The sequence below is a fragment of the Sorghum bicolor genome, chromosome 8 (assembly GCF_000003195.3).
Source record: "Sorghum bicolor cultivar BTx623 chromosome 8, Sorghum_bicolor_NCBIv3, whole genome shotgun sequence".
Lineage (NCBI taxonomy): Eukaryota > Viridiplantae > Streptophyta > Magnoliopsida > Poales > Poaceae > Sorghum > Sorghum bicolor.
This window is the reverse complement of record NC_012877.2, coordinates 58,025,533-58,045,219: the sequence shown is the minus strand read 5'-3', so window position 1 is coordinate 58,045,219 and position 19,687 is coordinate 58,025,533. Positions and strand designations below refer to the sequence as shown.

At 44.5% G+C, this 19,687-nt stretch overlaps 2 protein-coding genes across 2 annotated transcripts; one reads left to right on the top strand and one right to left on the bottom strand.

Annotated features, from left to right (window-relative positions):
- Nucleotides 9,297–11,978, top strand: LOC8069711 (serine/threonine-protein kinase SAPK9). Its single transcript, XM_002443409.2, has 9 exons — nucleotides 9,297–9,683; nucleotides 9,787–9,861; nucleotides 9,988–10,089; nucleotides 10,218–10,271; nucleotides 10,368–10,460; nucleotides 10,716–10,808; nucleotides 11,003–11,107; nucleotides 11,210–11,308; nucleotides 11,413–11,978. The coding sequence occupies exons 1-9, from the start codon at nucleotides 9,495–9,497 to the stop codon at nucleotides 11,695–11,697; spliced, it is 1,095 nt and encodes a 364-aa protein (XP_002443454.1). The 5' UTR covers nucleotides 9,297–9,494; the 3' UTR covers nucleotides 11,698–11,978.
- On the bottom strand, nucleotides 12,097–16,180 carry LOC8074296 (putative disease resistance protein At5g47280). The gene is made up of 4 exons (XM_002442373.2): nucleotides 15,137–16,180; nucleotides 13,547–14,297; nucleotides 13,240–13,451; nucleotides 12,097–13,059 (listed from the first exon to the last, which is right to left on the bottom strand). Exons 1-4 carry the CDS (start codon nucleotides 15,954–15,956, stop codon nucleotides 12,227–12,229), a joined length of 2,616 nt encoding a protein of 871 aa, XP_002442418.1. The 5' UTR covers nucleotides 15,957–16,180; the 3' UTR covers nucleotides 12,097–12,226.

The following is a 19,687-nucleotide window of genomic DNA, read 5'->3' as shown; positions in this document are numbered from 1 at the left end:
CCAAAAGATGCTCTCTTTAGATATGTAGTAGCCGGTGCTAGGGTTTAGGGTCTAGGAGTACTTGACAATAGGCGGTGCTGTGCTGAAGGTGTGCATGAGCATGACCAACACGTACGGTCAGATTCTCTTCGCTTGTGTAGTACTCACTTCATCCAAATTGTAAGTCATTCCAAGAATCTTGGAGAGTCAAATTTTTATAAGTTTGACCAAATTTATATTACAAAATAATTATTATTATGATACTAACTAAGTATTATTAAATTTTTTCTTAATTACATTTTCATAGTATACTCACTTTACGTTACAAATCTTAGTATTTTTCACTATAATTTTGGTCAAACGTGAAAATGCTTTGACTCTCTAAGATTCTTGGAATGACTTACAATTTGGGATGGAGGGAGTACTTTATTGAGTGAATTTCTCAACGTTTTTGTCAATGTGGAGGTCTGTATGCACACAGATTTTGTGCCAGTGTCTAGACTAGCATAGTGACGTACTGGTACATAGGTTAGAATGGCAAGAGTTGGCATGTTGGGACAAATAGACAAGAGCTGCTCCAACAACATTCAGAAAGACCGAACCTGAGATGCGTTTGCTGCTTTGCAATCCAGTGGGTCGCAAGGAGAATATTCTAGTCGCCAAAGTTGGTGGGCATGCACCATCGTCCCTCCGTCCGTCTATTCTCTATGGACGACGACTATAGTCTATAGTGGTAGCTTTCCGCGGGAGTAGCAGGTAGTGAAATCAGAACAGAGAATTCAGATTTCAGAGCTACGATGCCGTCGTTTCTCCACAAACTGTGTTTCGGTCTGTGGTTGTTTGTGGACTCTGACTTTCAGATCGAGGTGCCCGTGAGTATAGTTTTCCAAACGGGTGGTCTAGCACGACATGGCACGGGCACGGCAAGCACGGCGACACGTCGTGCTGTGCTTGATAGTGCTACCGTGCCGAAGCAACGGCCTAGACACGACACTATTAGACAACAGCCGTGCCGTGTCATGCCACCAGGCACGACAGCACGCTAGTGCTCGTGCCAGCCCAGGCACTAAACCAATTTGACAATTGACAAATGACAATACAGAGACAAACAATAAGCAAATATTCATCATCGAGAGCTTGTGCAATGGTATTCTCTCTTGCTCTTCATACACAGCGGTAGCACTAGCTTCTTTAGAGACAGAGAGGGGCCTGGACGGCCCTAGCCTCGAGCGGCTATCAAAAACAAAAAAAAAACGATTAGCAGAAGAACGAAGGAATAGCAGAAGAAGAACAAGCTAGGACCTAGGGTTAAGGTTTAGGGTTTACCTCGCTGACGCCGACTGAGGTGGAGAAGTCTCAGCTGACTCCGAGCAGCAGCGGATCCGGCAGATCTGGAGCGAGAAGAAGAAGAAGAAGTCACATATTTGGAGCGAGAGGAAGAAGTCACGGGGTGGTCAGGACTCGGGAGCTTACCTACTCCTTCGGAGCTCTGGCGTCTGCGAGGCTCGGGCCCGTGCCGCTGCCGACGGGCGAAACGCGGCGGTGGGAGCGACGCCCGGTGATCCACCATCGCCTTGAGCCCTGGTTCTCCCCCCATTCCCCTTCGCCATGGGCCCATGGCTGATGAACGGAGAACCAGAGAGGAGGAGAGGATGAGAACTCCAAAAGACTCGCGGCGGCCGGTGAGGGGGTGAAATGAATTAGGGTTAGGGATGAGAGGGGGAGTGTGGCCGGCGACGCCTTTTATACAACCCTCCAACCGACTTTGATCCAATGACTGCAATTCGTTAGGGTTACAGATCGGACGACTGATATTCCACAAGCCGTGCCGCTATCGGGCCAAGCTTCTTTCCCTGTCGTGCCTCGTGCCGGCCCACGGGCTGAATTCTCGGCCCAGGCACGGCCCATTGGCGTGCTGTGCCAGGCACGGGCACGGTGCAAGCGTGTCTCGGCCGTGTTTTCTTAGGCCGTGCCCGTTCCGGCCCAACGGGCCTAGCCCGTCTAGAAAACTATAGCCGTGAGTGAGGCGAGGAGGAGATTCTCTCGCTCTTGTCGCCTTCACACATGAGAAAAGAATCTCGCAGGTTAATTACTGTGTACTACTCCGTAGTAGTAGGTCCTGATAAACAAGCACCTAGATACACTATTTTACATGCATTTGCCACGTTGCCATTGCTACTTCTCTGTGTGCAATAGATACACTATTTTTACATGCTGTCTCACACACACTACTCGATCTGTCTGCAAGCAAGTTGCATTGCATTGCATGGACCAGATTCCACGCGCACACACGCTACTGTCTCTCTCTCTCTCTCTCTCTCTCTGTGTGTGTGTGTGTGAAAGTTGCATTGCATTGCATGGACCAGAGACTTGAGATTCCAGCAGGGTAGTACTGTAGGGCAGGCCATTTCTCTGCAAACAAACGAAAGGCACTGTGTGGAGCGATGGCGCATCGAGAGAGGGGGGAATCTCGTGAGGTTTCATTCTTTCATCAGTTTCCTTTCCGAGGAAAACGACCCCAAAGTCGACGCAAAAAGATGTCATCATGTTGGGCATGCGATGGTCAGATCAGATCAGATCAGATCCGGTGGTGTGGTGAGAAGTGGAAGTGAGATCACCATTGGAGGCCACTACTACTACTATACCACTACTACCGGTCCACCACACACTAACTACGTACTAGAGCTGATGCACCTAATTAACAGCCTTATCTCCGCATCTCATTAACCTAGCCTTGTTTACTTGGTGAAAAAAATTTTTAGATTTGGCTGCTGTAATATTTTTGTTTGTATTTAGCAATTATTGTCTAATCATAGACTAACTAGGTTCAAAAAATTTGTCTCACAAATTATTTATATAACTAGTTATTATTTTATCTATATTTAATGCTCCATGCATACGTGTAAAAATTTAATGTGACGAGAAATCTTAAAATTTTATGAGAACTAAACAGGGCCTGGGTGGGCTGTTTTTGAATGGAAGCAAGAACAAACTTGTCCGTCCGGTCCTCTCCTGGCAGCGTTACGGGTCTCCAGGAGCCGTCTGCGTGATGCAAGTTTTGCAAAAAAACACCCCACGAACACGTAGAGACGGCACGACCGTCGACGACTGCCTCGGCTCGTGCTCCGATGTCTACTCGCCGACTGAGCTTGCGTTGTACGGTCCGTCGTCATCTTCATGCAAAGCACCGGGATCCAGCTGCGACATGCGTGAGAAGGCAAGAAGCGCGCCAAAATCGAGAAATCACATGCTCTCTCTCTGTGTCGCCGCTCTACACATCTGAGCTCGGCACTAGCCGTGGCGATGGATAGGAAGGGGAACAGCCTTGGGTATGCAGCTCGCAGCCATCCCCTCCTCCTGGCGTGGATGCAGGCCGTGCTCCACGCACAGGGAGGCCCTCATGGAGGTGGATAAGGGCAATGGGAAAGCTCCATACCTGGATCCAGCGTCGGTTCTTCCTCTGACGATGGATGCAGTAGATGTGTGAGCAATACGACTCGAACTGCACGAATTTTTGGTAAAGCTTAGCTGAGTTCACACGGTTGTTTTTGCGCTGCTGCTGTGTTATGTTCTTCAGTTCAGAATTGCAGTCTGAAATCTGATTTACTAGGAACAAATAGGTGGAATACTGATATGCAACTCTCTATATCTCAGTATAGCCTCTGGTCCTTAGATAAGAGACACAAGACAGTAATCTGTAGGAGCATTCAGATACTGTATATGGTGTATATGGATGTAGATTGGATCAATCTAAATTTTTAAAAACTGCTGCAAATCTTTTTTGTAATGCAACTAGTGCCCTGGTCACTTAATTTCTACCAGCCGTCTTATTTGTACCAGTCTCCTTTTCCAGATTGCATTAGAAGTAATGCCCTGATCATTCAATTTGTGTTCTCATTTGTATTGATGATTTTTTTTTTAAAAAAAATACTATAATCATATTGATCTTAGCTTGATCCGTTTTTATCCAATACCAACACAATTGTATTTATGTTCATCTTATTTATGCTTGACTCTATCTTGCATCAAACGACTACACGATGGTATACAAGTTGATATTCATGATTGATCCTAGGTACATGCAAAGCATTTAATAGCTTGGAGACAGACCTACGTCTATAGATTGTGTAACTTGTCTTTACACTTGTAGACAGACACCCGTCTGTGGGTTGTACATGCCCTTATCACACGTTCGGTTTTAGACGCTTGATGCATGCATAAAGAGCTAAGCTTATACAATTTCCTAGACCTTAAAATATTCGATGTGACATTTAAAATTTTTTCAACTCCCAACTAAGGCCCTGTTTAGTTCCCCACCCAAAAATTTTTCATCCATCCCATCGAATCTTTAGACACATGCATGGAACATTAAATGTATATAAAAAATAAACTAATTATATAGTTTGGTTGAAAATCGAGAGACGAATCTTTTAAGCCTAGTTACTGTATGATTAGCCTTAAGTGCTACAGTAACCCACATGTGCTAATAATAGATTAATTATGCTTAATAGATTTATCTTGCAGTTTCTTGACGAGCTATGTAATTTGTTTTTTTATTAGTTTTTAAAATCCTTTTCGATATTCTTCCGACACATCCGATGTGACATAAAAAAAATTTTCATCTCCAACGACCTGACCTAGATAGGGCCTTGACTCCATTGGGTATTAATTCCTATTGCGGTGAGTACGTCCTTTCTTGTCGGCGTAGTGGTGTCTTGTCCTTTGTATACTTTATTATAAATATCGTTAATTCTTTTTGATTGATCGGTACAAGTCTAGTTTACACTACGGAAGAGATTTCACTTGTGCAGGGGTACGGAAGTTATTGTACTGCCTGTCAGACTGTTTTAATAAATAGCCAACACATGACACTACAAGCATACTTTTGCCCAAACAGAACTTCTGGGAAGATTAATTTATACACGTGACCCTTGTTTTTGATCTACAAACATTTCTCTGCAGTTTATGTGTGTTGTTTGTGTAGTTTGCTCGGAGTCCTTTTCTTCAGAAAAAAAGAAAAAACAGAGAGAGGAAAAAGTTAGAAGAAGATAATATATTCACAGATCACAGGCCGGCCAGTTAGGCCCAACTTGACATGCTACGAGGATAGCATATAGGTTAGGCCCATTCAAAATATATCAGCGATACTCTACACCCGGCCCGGCCTGTAACATGATTGCCCGGAGCACAGGACAGAGGCACACACAAATTCCTCAACGAAATCTCTAGAACACCATCATATACCCAAATAAAACCAGAAAAATTCTCAAAATAATTCTTTTTTCTGGAACAAAATTATGCTTGTTTCACTGTTTGGATCTCTAAATAATAATTATGAGAATCTGAATTCTAAATTATAATTGTAGAATTAGGATTTAGCACCAAAAGAATACTTGATATATCTAATATAGTTATATGGTTTTTTATGTCTACCTTTGACTACTAATTTATTCGAATATGTTCTTAAATTTATTCAAAATCAAGATCTTCAAACTAAATAGATACTTACTGATGTTTGGTTAGTTGTAATATTTGACCAAATCTTGTCTTAAACGACAAGTTTTTATGACGGAAGGGAGTAGTGTGAAAAACTATTTACACCTGATAGTGGAGTGATCACAAAGAACCAGAGAGTCGGATCAACATGGTATGCTGGGTAGGCCATAGACCATAACATGTCGTATACACTATGGATTTGTCCCAATCCATATATGCCTATGTCTAAAAAAATAACCAAGCATCCTGGTGATGGTTCGACGTGAGTCTACGCAACCCTTCACGCCCGGCCCAAGCCCCAAGGCTATCTGTTACCATTGTGATGATTGGATTCCACAATCCTTTATCCAACGTGAGTCTACGCAACCCTTCACACATCCTGCCCCAAGGTTCAACGTGAGCGTACACCACCCTTTATGTGTCTCATCCAAGCCCCAAGGCTATCTGTTGACATTGTGATGATTACATTCCACAATCCTTTGTCTGACATGAGTCTACGCAACCCTTCACGTGTCCTGCCCGAGGCACAAGGCTGTCTGCCGACAGTGTGATGATTAGATTCCACAATGCTTTGTTTGTGCCAAGCCTCTAGCAATTGACTTAACTCTTTGATTCCTCAACCAACTCATCGTCTTTGTGTTCATCGCATGGTCTAAAGGTTGTAGATGCGCTTGACACACTGAGTGAACCACATATTTCCACTAACTCGCTTATGTAGAAGAGCCAACTCATGGTTGGTGGTATGGGCTTAGAAACCTTATGTATTGGTCTAATTCGCTAACAGCCAAGGTGGGACTGAACCCCTAGGTCCACTGCTACAAAAAACCACTTTCATCCTACACTTGTTTTAAGAGTTGGGACACTTTTCCACATAGAGGTAATAGTGATTACAATTGACATCACAAACTAACAAACTTTCTTACTACGAATTTTCAGTAGTCAAATAATGATGAGCACATAAGGCCATGTTAGTGCAACCTTTGTTTCAGACTTTCTGAGGCACATTGCTTGTGTGACACGTTGACACTATGACAAGAATGATTGTCTATCCAAAGAGGAAATTTCTTTGGATAATAGATTTGTTCACATGGTGATCGGTGTAGTATGCACAACTTAAACAAGAAAGCCTACTCCTTTTATAGTTTTACTTCTAGCTATCACATGGTTTTCATGTAGAAGCATTAGAAACATTGCCAGCCAAAAACTAGCAACCTTCTATTCATAGTGACACTAACATATCAATCTACCACCTTTCTAAACATATTGATATATATCAACTCATGTGGAGATCATCCATAGTCAATCAACCTATGGTGGTATATGTGTGGTTTATTTGGACGCATGCCTCATGTGTAGCGTCTCTTTGGCTTTTCATTCGAGGCACATTGCTTGCAATACTAACTATACCGATGTTTATCACTCCATACCTACAAATTGTAGGCATTTACGTCCACTCAAAGCTATTAGTTTGGAGCGATGACTGGTGCAACAAGGTTGGCGTACAAGCAATGCCCCTCTTACTTTAATTGAGCAATCCATAATTTTCCATGCAAAAGTGATAACGCTGAATATTAATTATGCTTGGTCGTTGAATGGGTAGAAAAAGACACATTCATTGTACCCTAATGTTAGGTGTGTCAGCAGCATGCTTGCCATGTAGAAGTGATAGTGCTCATAGTTTCCACCACAGTCTCACATCTTTCTAGCTAGACATAGTGGCACTAGCTTATGTTGTTGATATCATCTATAGACAATTAAACATCAGGTTAGTGCACATTTTTAAATGTCTACATTAATGCCATCACTATTTTAGATTTTATTTGAGGCACATCACACGGATGATATCATGAATATATGTGACAACATTTGCCACTCCAGAGAGGCAACCTTTAACGTCACTCCAATTATAAGGTTGGATATATAATAGACTTGGTCGAAAGATTATGGGCGGAATCCCGCAACATAAACCATCCCTATTTTACGGTCTAACTTCTAGCACTACCATGAATTATGCAAAAAGTACTACTTGCGGTTTTTATCAAAACCGTACAATGTTACTAAGATCATCTATAGCCAACTAGCTAACGGTGGGCGTATCTATATAAACCATGGATGCCTGCACTAGTGGCATTTTTTTGGCTTTCATTGGAGGCACGAGACACATAAAACAACATATGCCGACGATGCATGCCAATCCAAATACGCAACCTTTAGACAACTGACTCCATTCTAGGTGCGAGGTTATATATATGACGCATGGAATAAATGCTGCAGAGATAAGATTGTCATACTCGTTCATTCAACATAAGTACATATGCAAATCCTCACTCACGACTCTAGAGAAATTGCATGATATTGGTTTAACAATAGCCCATCCAAATTCATTGTAGCCTCATGACAATCCACTCCATTCTCGGTGCAAGTTTGTATGACACATGAAATAAAATGTTGCAGATCAAGATAAGGTTGGTAGCTAGAATTAGACTCGCTCACGCAACATAACTACCTAGGTAGATCCTCTCTCACAACTCAAAAGAAATTGCATGCTACTGGTTTAACGATGACACATCCAAATTCATTGTAGCCTCATGTTAATCTCTTTAAAATGATGGTGGGTGGTAGACTAAGGCCTTATTTAGTTCACCCAAAAACCAAAAAGTTTTTAAGATTTTCCATCACATCGAATCTTGCGGCACATGCATAAAGTATTAAATATATAAAAAAAATAAAAACTAATTATACAGTTTGCCTGTAAATCGAGAAACGAATCTTTCGATCCTAGTTAGTTCATGATTAGACAATATTTGCCACAAACAAACGAAATTGCTACAGTAGCGAAATCTAAAAACTTTTCGCATCTAAACAAGGCCAAATAAATAAAAATACTACTCCATCCGTTCCAAATTATAAGTCATTTCAAGAATCTTGGAGAGTCAAAACATTTTCAAGTTTGACAAAAAATATAGAGAGAAATATAAAGATTTATGTCATAAAATAGGTACATTATGAAAATATAACTAAAAAAGAATATAATGATACTTGTTTGATACCAAAAATATTATTAATTTGCTATATAAATTTAGTCAAACTTAAAAAACTTTAACTATAAAGATTCTTAGAATGACTTTGGGAGGAAGAGATTATAAACTACTCCCTCCGTCTAAAAAACACAATTCTAGTAATAAACCTGGACACTACATATGTCTAGATTCATAGAATTGCGTTTATATGTGGGAGGGAGGGAGTACCCAATTATCCTTAGGAAGGCGGCAGGCCGCAGGCCATTACGGAAACTATAGGCGGCGGCGCAGTGCCGGCCGCCGAACGATCCGCGCCGTCCTCAGTGACGGCTGCACGGGCGCCAGTCAACCTTCCTCCACCGTCCATCAACCCCGAGGCGGCAGGCGCAACGGCCAGGATGTCACGTCGGTTCGGCACCCGGCCCCACACCAAGCTGACATGTCCCTCCGCGAGATATTTGCGCGCCCTTTTTCCCCATCCCACCGCATCCGCTGCCGAGCAAACAAGCCACCGACGGGTGGGCCCAGCTCTTCCCCCGCCCCGCGGGCCCGCGCAGCAGTTGCTGCCGCGGTTTGCCGGTGGGGGCACGCATCCAGCTTGTCCGAACCGCAGTACCTATCGAGAACCAGAGCATGACGTGTGGGTCCGGTACACTGGAGCCCACTGGTCAGTAGGTGTGGGCGGGATAGTGGGTGGGTGTTGGTGGAAGCAAGCGGATAACGTTCTTTCCGCAGTGGACTATTCGCGGCATTATTTTAAGGAAAGCGAGATATATATATTTTTTTTCTAAAAAAAAGAGGAAAAAGAAGAAGGAAAAAAAAAAACAAGCGAGAGCGAGAGGGACCGAGAGAGAGAGGAAGCAGAGCAGGGGGAGGAAGGAAGGAGGGCGCTTGGATCGGCATCGGCTGGAGAGGGAGAGGCAGCGGGACGGGAGGTTGGTCGGATTGGCGGCGGCGGAGGTGGTGGTGTAGGAGGTGCAGGGGGAGGGAGAGGGGAAGATGGCGAGGACGCCGGCAGCAGCGGCGGCGGGGTCAGCGGTGGGGATGGAGATGCCGATAATGCACGACGGGGACAGGTACGAGCCCGTGCGGGACATCGGGTCGGGAAACTTCGGCGTCGCGCGCCTCATGCGCAACCGCGCCACCGGCGACCTCGTCGCCGTCAAGTACATCGACCGCGGCGACAAGGTACGCTTCGTTCCCTACTACCCCTTCTTCCTCCTCTGCAAAGCCGGCCGTCGACTCGTGCTCATGTCATGTGCTGGCGTTGGCGTTGCCGTTGCCGTTGCAGATCGACGAGAACGTGCAGCGGGAGATCATCAACCACCGCTCGCTGCGCCACCCCAACATCATCCGCTTCAAGGAGGTGAGGCTGAGGCAGGCGGCCAGGCTGCCATCACTCACCCACCCTCTTTCTTTCCAGGCCAAGCTGAGCATTTCAAACTTCTGAAACACTCTTGTTGCTTCCCTGCTTGTGATTCTTCTTCTTCAGGTCATCCTGACCAAGACTCACCTAGCCATCGTCATGGAGTACGCCTCCGGCGGGGAGCTCTTCAACCGCATCTGCAATGCCGGCCGGTTCAGCGAGGACGAGGTGCCTGCCACCCCTCACCTGATCTGACTGCTCGCCTGACAGCATCTGCGACCCAATTTTTTCACATACTCCTGTCTAGTGTAGTGTCGATGCTGACTCTGAACTCTTTGCGTCTGTCCATTGTTCAGGCTCGCTTCTTCTTCCAGCAGCTGATTTCAGGGGTTAGCTACTGCCACTCCATGGTAGGACTACTCCATTGCTCCTCTGTTCAGTTTCTCCTTTTTGTGTGCATTGCATGGCTAACATTGCTACGTTTCATGATTCGTGGTGTGGTGAAGCAAGTATGCCACCGTGATTTGAAGCTCGAGAACACTCTGCTGGATGGAAGCACTGCGCCTCGCCTCAAGATATGCGACTTCGGTTATTCAAAGGTACGGCTACTAAGCTCACTTTGTTCTGTTACACTATGCAAATATGCAATGCTTACTTGTACCGTGCCTGATGATTACTATTATGGTCTGCGTATGGATCATGCACAACACAATTGTTACGTACCAGGCTGCTGTAGACCTGTAGTATAGTTTGCTTACTGTCAGAAAAGAAAGACCACATGTGCCGAATGCTCTTCAGTGTCGGATATAATCGCCTCATTTCCTTCCTGCCATGTTGTTCTCTGATGTCTACAGTCATCTGTTCTTCACTCCCAACCAAAGTCCACTGTGGGAACTCCAGCATACATTGCTCCTGAAATTTTGCTGAACAAGGAATACGACGGCAAGGTACTATCCATCCCCTTGGGTTCTTTAAGTTGCCCTCCGACATAGGACTGGACAGTACCAAGTTGTTTTTGTTTGTTCTACAAAGGTGCTATCAATCTTTATGATGGCACGAGAAGCGTCTGGTCTTTTTTTTTACAAAAACTAGCGTCTGAATCTGAAATGCTTGATCGCTAATAATTTGTCATTGGATGGAGATTGCCGATGTCTGGTCATGCGGTGTGACCCTCTACGTGATGCTGGTTGGCGGGTATCCTTTTGAGGATCCTGAAGACCCTAAGAATTTCAAAAAGACAATTCAGGTTCCCTTTTTCAATTGTTCTCCAAAGCATATATTCCAGTTCTACTCCTACTCATTGCAGTTATATCCATCCAGCCATCTAAATGCTGATGCCAATTTGCAGAAAATACTGGGTGTTCAGTACGCGATTCCTGACTACGTCTGTGTATCTCCAGAATGCCGGGATCTGATATCAAGGATTTTTGTTGCCAACCCAGCAGATGTGAGCTGCCACATACTTATCCCCTTTGCAGCGTCGGTCACTTACTGTTCAGAACTTCAGATCGATGTGGCATAAGCATAACATATGTTGCATGGTCTTTGCAGAGGATCACGATGCCTGAGATCAAGAGCCATCCATGGTTCGTCAAGAACCTCCCAGCTGACCTCGTGGGCGACGGCACGGTGAGCTACGAGGAGCCGGACCAGCCGATGCAGAACATGAACGAGATCATGCAGATACTGGCTGAGGCAACAGTGCCGGCCGATGGCGCCCGTGGAACGACCCAGCTTTTGTGCGACGACCTTGATGACTTTGACGACGATATGGACCTGGACTCGGACCTGGACCTCGACATCGAGAGCAGTGGAGAGATAGTGTATGCCATGTAATCATGCATGCCAATGATTTCTGGCTGTCCTTGTAAATCAGTCTGTCCGTCGAGAGTTGCTGATGCTCTGGATGCAAGAGCTCAAGCTTAAGGAGCGATCTGTGTTCCGTGGCATGGTGATCGTTTTGACACCCTGATTCTAGTCGTTGATCCATACTGAACCGCTGTCTATTGTGTAGTATGTAGAACTTTATCTTGTACATATTGTTTTTCGTCGCTTGGTCTCTCTTTGCTGAAACTGAAAAATGGAAACGCTGCTAATGTAGTTGTATCTTTAGCCCATTTGTATGGTTGTGTTTTGTGCCAAGAGAATATGACTACTGTTTTCCTGTGGTTATTTTATTAGTGCATTTGTATTTTGGAACGAGGAGTTGAAGCTTGATGCATGATGAACACTGACTGAAGATCTCAAAATTGGCCAGTGGATTGATGACTCTCCCTGCACTACACAGGGGGAAGCAACATATAAACATCATCAAATATGTACACGGTCAGTTTGGAAGCCATAGTAGCCATCCAGAGACGTGACATCAGTCCGCTAGCCAGTCCAGGTTGTAGCACTCTTCGGCCACCTGAACCCGGAGGTCAGGGATGACCTGCTCGGCCTCCCTCCACAGCAGCGCCGTCTCCTCGTCGCATACGACGTGGCCGAGGGACTTGAGCGACGACGACGACCGCGGGAGGCTCCTCAGGCGGGAGCACTCGCGCATGTCGATCTTCTCCAGGCTCGTCAGGTGGCCGAGCTCCTCCGGGAGGTCGGTCAGGTTGATGCACTGCGAGATGTCGAGGTACTTGAGCCTCTTCAGGCTGCACACCGACGCTGGGAGCCGCCAGAGCGCCGGGCAGGCGTAGACACGGAGGATGCTCAGGCAGTGCAGCTTGCCCAGCTCGTAGGGAAGCTCGGTGAGGTCGTGGCAGTTGGAGATGGAGATGGTCTCCAGCGAGCTGATCTCGCAGATGCTTGATGGCAGCTCCTTCAGGTCTATGCAGTGGTCGATTGTGAGGTTGGAGAGGCGCGGAAACGTCATCGACAGGTCCATCGTTGATCCTCTTAGGCTGCTGTTCAGCTCGCAGAGGACGAGGGAGATCTTGTGCAGGTTCTTCAGCGGGATGGTGGTCTTTGGCAGCGGCGGGAGCCTGATTTTCTCCAGCCAGAGACTCCTCAGGCCGTTGAGAGTGGTGAACGCGGATAGGTTGTCAAGGGCAGCGCTGCTGGTGCCGTAGTTGATCAGCACCAGAGCTTTCAGGTTCTGCATTGTCGCGATGAACGGTGGGAGGTAGTACAAGCTTGAGGCGAAGTTGAGGATCAGCACTTCTGCCTTAGGGAAGCTCATCTGGAACCAGTCCGATTCTTTCATTTCACCTGGAGTTTTGGAAATAGTTGGTCAGATGATTCTGTCCCAAGGAAGAAAGCACATGCATGAAGGAAACTACGAGTACTGTATGGAGGAAACATTTTTGGCACTGAATATGTTGGATGACAATTTGTTGGCAATGAATATCCAGAAAAAGTAAAGAACAATAAAATGACTAAATGATGTACCTGTATGAATGGAAACTATCTGAGCTTCAAACGGAGTATCCTTATTCCTCTGCCAATCCCTGGGAAGTGTTTCTTCCCTTCTTGGCATCACCAACCGCCTCCGCTTGTTCAGAGGGTCACGCCCACTCATGTGAAGAGCAAGATCTCTCAACACATCATGTTGTGTCACCGAGTAGTCATGGTAGCTACTGTACAAATCTCCAGCCTTGTTCCTGCAAGCAGAGCAGCAAAGAGTTAAAAACCCTGTTATTTGGGACATCTCAATTCTAGAATATTTTGAAGCGCATAGATGGCTGATGATACATACTGTGCATCATTGACAAGGGTAAGAAGGTTCTTGTTTGAAAGCTCAACCAAGATGGCAAAAGCATCTGGTTCATCAAGATCATGAATCTCCATCCAGATGTTGATCAAGACATCAAGGGGGATCTTCTTATCCTCTGGGAAGCAGCCCAGATCAAGGAAACAATCTCTAACCTTCTCTGACAAGCACTCGACGCTTGCCGCCATTCTCTCTAGAAGCTTGGTCTCATGGGAGTCAGAAATAGCCTCTCCTCGAGACAACCGGTTCTTGGCGCTGAGCCATATCTTAGGAGGTTGATCGCGCAACGATGCACCAATAACCTTCAGAGCCAGAGGAAGACCTCTGCACTCTGCAGAGACCTGCCTGACCAATTTCTTGTCAGCAGTCTGCGGAACAGACTCCTGATCGAAAGCAGCACGGCAGAAGACAGACAAAGCCGCTGCCTCATCTAGCAACTGCATTTCATATGTCTGTTTTACCAACGTGGGGAACTTGAATCTCGATACAACTAGAGTCTTGCACCCAGGGAACTTGAAAATGAGCTCCTCAAGCTGTGGGAGAGACCAAACATCATCAAGGATTACAAGGACAGGTCCTCGGTCCCTTGGTCCTAACTTGAGCTGCCATTCTGGGATCTGGTTGTATGCACCAAGCACGAGGTTGCCGCTTATCTGCTCCCACAGCTTCATCTTGATTGTCTCCAAATTTGCAGATTGTGAGATCGTCTCAAAGAAGATCCTATCATTGAAGTAGGCTGTAGAAAGAAAGAAGCTATATCAGAATCATGAAGCAGGAAAAACGTTTGCAAAAAGGGATCAGATAGGTATAAGTGAGCTTTCAATGAGATCCAAAATCACCATGTTGATCAAGTAAGATTTGGAATAGCAGTCACTTAAAATCGGCCAATAGATGTTGTTGTGGTAATTGAATTTAAGTTTACTATGAGAATTTTTGTGGAAAACAGAGACTATGGAGCTATGAACACAGGCTGCTGAATTTAGCTCTCTTATTACTCCTAAGCCAACATAGCCAATCCTAATTTCTTGCACATAAAGAAGACCCTAGGTCCAGATTTTTTTTGAAGCAGGTTACTTGGATCTGAATTGGGTTTATTCTTTGTGAAATAGATTTGGTTAGTCTCATGTGCCGTTCATTAAGCAGGTATCTATCTTGATTTAAGATTAAGCAGCCACCATGAACAAGATAATAAGGTTACTCAAGTCCAAGCAGAATTTGAGAGTAGCTGTGGGCTGTGGCACACTTTAGTTGTGTGAATTCAGAAGCAATCTAACCCCATCACAATAGTACAGTTGCCACTAGCTGGTCAAAGCGCCAAATTTGACCAAGCATGTGGTTTGGGGAAAAAAGAAAGCATCAACCTCGCCTTTACCTAATTGCACGACAGGCACGCAAACCAACCACCCAAGATGCCATTCCCCCAATTTGGAGAATTTTGCACCCAATAATTCATGGAAAGATGGAATTTTTGCACGAAACGACAGGACGATTCCTGAGAAATACGCGACCTTTGCACACGATTTGGAAAGAATTTGAAGGAAAAGATGGTTAGGATCTGGTCCCTGTTCTCCTTACCTCGGACCTTGTGATCCCTGAAGATCTCCATGGCGAGCGTGGTCTTGCCGCTGCCGCCCATGCCGGAGATACCAACCACCTCCCAGCCGCCGCCGCCGCTCATAACCATCTCCTTCACCTTTTCCTTGGCCACCTTGACGCCGGCACCAACCATCCCCTCTTCTTCGTGTCCCTCGATGAGGTCCATGTCCATGGCCATCACCCCGGCCTTGGCGGGCGCCGCCTTCACCGGCATCGGCACGGACATAGCCATGCCCTTGTGCGGCGGCACCTCCATCGGCACAGCGGCGAAGGCGGGCTTGGCGAGAGGTGCTTCCATCGGCATGGGCACGCCCTTGTGCGGCGGCGGCGCGATGACGGGGACGGAGAGGGCTGGGGGCGGCGGCGGCTGCGCGGCGGCGGCGATCTCCTCGACGCGGCGCTCGAGGCGGCCGATGCGGGCGTCGGCCTCGTCGCGGAGCCTGCGGACTCCACCGATGACGTGCGCTGGGGCGTGGCGCTCGAGCCAGCGCGCGATGCCGCGGTCGGCGGCCTCCATCCGGCGCGACAGCTGCGCGGCGCGGTAGACGTTCCAGCGCGGGGAGGCCGCGGCGCGGCGGGCCAGGTCGAGCGCCTCCCTGACCCGCGCCGCGAGCTCGCCGAGCTCACCCGCCGAGCGCTGGGTGGCGTGCGGGCCCAGGCCCTGGACGAGCGGCAGCAGCGGCTCGACGCTCCGGCGCAGGCGCTCGGCCGTAGAGCGGCAGAACAGGGTGCCCTGCACCGCGTGCAGCACCTCCCGCAGGGCCTCGCCGGCCAGCTGGTCGAGCAGCAGCTTGTCCATGGTCGGTCGCCTCCGCCTGCGCTTCCGCCGCCGCTAGCTAGTAGTAGGTCGAACCGAGCTCCTCGTTGGTCGTCGCCTTCCTCTATCTCTATCGCCGGCCTCGGCAGCTGCTCCTGCTTGCGTTGCGTGTGCTCGGTGGGGTTGTTCAGCTGGGTGAGTGAGCGGTCGCCATCGGCGTGGAGGAGGCGGCCGTCGCGTGTGGTCTCGCGGGGCGGGGGAGTGGAAAGGAGGAGACACTTATAGGGAGGCGGGAGACGGCGGTTGGGGGGTCAACCGCCGCGGTGAGGGGTCGCCGGCCACTGGAGCTCAGATCTGAGGGGGCTCTCGGTCACTGACACCGCGGGCCCATCCCGCCGTGTCCACACCGCTAGTGGTCACCAAGGTAGACCAGATCACCATTCATTCACCACACCACTTAACCAGTAGACCTGAGCTTAGCTTGGTTTACTTGAAGTTTGGCCTGTCTAGCTTGGTTCTAGGTTAATTAGTGGAAAAGAATGAAACAAAGGGCGGTAGTGCTTTCATCTTTTTTTAATTAATATATGTGACTGAATTATACATGTCAAACGCTCTTTAAGGGGTGTTTGGTTGGGGTGTTAAAGGTTTATGGGTATTATAGCATTTTTGTCTTATTTGGCAATTAGTGTCCAATCCTGCACTAATTAAGCTTAAAAAATTCATATCGAAAATTACTTTCTAACTGTGTTTTTAGTTTTGTAAATGATCTATATATTTAGTACTCCATGCATGTATCCAAACATTCAATGTGACGGGAGTTAAAATTTACCAGCATTAAACTAACTTACTTAGGCTGGCATCCCTCTCTTGTCTCTCACATGCGTATTGAGTTGTCAGATTTGGCAAAGCCACCGGTTATAGATTAGTATGGAGGCCACATGCATGTTCCCTTCCCTCTCTCAATCTGCCTTAACCTAGCTTAATCACATGAGAAATAAAACTCATTAAAAATTTGAAGAGTTTGAGAGTCTTGGAGATGGATCTGAGAGTCTTGTTTGGTTAATGAGTCGTGGAGAGTACATTTGACACTTGACAACCAAACAGTGGGCAGGATACATGGAGCCGATGGTACAAGGTGACATTAACTTGTAAGATTAGATTGCTACTAGTGGCCACCTCTTGTAGCCACCAAGTTCAAACATGTCCCTTTGCATCTTGCTCACTATTAGGTGGACCACCAATTATGAAAATTGCTAGTGACACTGGTACTTGTAAGATCAGATCACCATAGTTTGCATACTTCGTATTTAAAAGATAATGTCATTCAAGTTTTTGTAACAGACCTATATAAAACAATACATATAATTATATTACCAAATAAATATTATTATATTGTCATGAAACATAGGAGTATTTTCATAGTACACTATTTAGCGTAAAAATGTGGACAATCTTCTGTATAAATTTATTAGTCAAGCTTAAGATTATTTGAATTAGGACAAATTTTAAATGACATGCTTTACGTACAAAGGAGGTAGTATTATTTGATTGCACGAGGGCACACTAGGCTTGTTCTGATCTCTGTTCTTGTCGTTAAGTTAATTTAGAATATATATATATATATATATACACACCCTAGGTGTAGAATACTATTCTATACCGAAGTGTTATACTGAACAGAATCCAGTATCGTTCAGTATTCGCGTTTCAGTATTGTTCAGTATTTTGTGGTCCCGAGTGTACTACTAGATAATACTGAACATTGTTCAGTACTACTCAGTTTTGACTTGCGGTGTAGAATAATATTATATATATATATATATATATATATATATATATATATATATATATATATATATATATATATATATATATATATATATATATATATATATATATATATATATATATATATATATATATATATATATATATATATATATATATATATATATATATATATATAAATAAAATCCATAATCTATAATCTATCCACTTACCTAAAAGGTCCTTATAATTGACCAAAAAACTCATATATTCCTTTCAGAATGACAGCATATTCACGCCAATTATTAATCTGTGGAAAATTAAATAAATATGGAGTTGTTGAGAAGATGATGTATATATGCATGATTTGGAGTATTGATAGTTGTTTAATTTTTTGTTTTTTTCTTGCTGTTATATGGACGATATGAGCGTCAGCCACAGCATGATGTAGATATTTTGAGCAATTAAATGAGCACCACCAAACTTTCTATGGGCTTTGACCAAGCAATGATCCAAAACACAGTGACTAGTGGAGACCTCATTATTCATCATATCCACGGACTATGATTAATAGGAGATATCCAAAACTCGAGCACACGGCCCCTTTATTTTCAAATCTGTACATTTTGTATTTCAGTTTATATTCTGCAAATTACGGAAGCAGCTTTGAAAGCCAAATGAGTACACACATAGACTTCCTTAATAAGAATAAAATATACTTTCTTATAAAAACATGCTTCATACTGTGACATATCTGGGTCCATTTGGATCCTTAGAATTGAATTCATTCTAATTACAATTTAGACAGATTAATTAAGCTAATATAGTTGTATATGGAATATATTAATATATTTACTGTAAGGCATATAAGGGACATACTTATATGTTGCATTTCTGGTGTAGGAAAGTAAGTTGAAGAGTGTGCTTTAAGTTAGAGAATAAAATTATAGCATAGTGATCTATAGAATTCATTTTCATCTCCCACTCAATGAATTTGAGATAGGCATATTTCTAAGCTTGAGAAAGTTATAAAATGTCAAATTCCAAGCTAAACAGCCTAATCCATTATGTATATTTGAATTTCTCTAAAATGAAAAGATCCAAACAACCTCTTATTGAATTCGCACAAGCCATATCGCTTGTGACTTTGCAGTTATTTTTATTAAACAAACTCTCTTGTATCACACATCATTGTCAAATTCCATATATACAATCAAATTTATAATTGATCATGTGGGATCAGTATTAGCAGAACCATCTTAAATACACTTCGATAAATATAGAGTAGAGTTCATCGGCGGTCCCTAAACTTGTTCGGATGTGTCATCCCGGTCCTTAAACTCGCAAAACGACCGTTTAGGTACCTAAACTTGTTCGGTTGTGTCATCCTGGTCCCTAAACTTAAAAGTCTCTTATTAGGTCCTCAAACTTGTTCAATTGTGTCATACCGGTCCCTAAACTTGTTTTTAAGTCTCATCTGAGTCAAAACAGGACGAACCTAAAAACTCTATATTGAAAATAACTCATAACTTTTTTATATGAACTCAAATAAAAATAAACTTTATATCAAAATTGTAGGCAGCAACACGATCTACAACGTTGCAGTTGAACAGTTTTTAAACTAAAATTGTTTAGAGTCCAAAAATATTTTTTACAAGTTTATAGATTTTAAAATTTAAAATTTAAAAATATATTTTATAACACTAAATGACTTTAAATAAAAACTTTTCAACTATAAAGTTGTAATTTGTGCTGACTATAATTTTGGTATAAAGTTTGTCTTCATTCGAGTTTATATAAAAAAGTTATGAATTATTTTTTGATATAGAGTTTTTAGATCGCTTTGTTAAGCGATCGGATGACATAGATGAACAAATTTGTGGACCTAAATGGGTGATTTCTAAGTTTAGGGACCGAAATGACACAACTGAACAAGTTTAGGGACCGAGATGACACAACAGTATAAGTTTAAGGACCGGTGGTGGACTTTACTCATAAATATATAT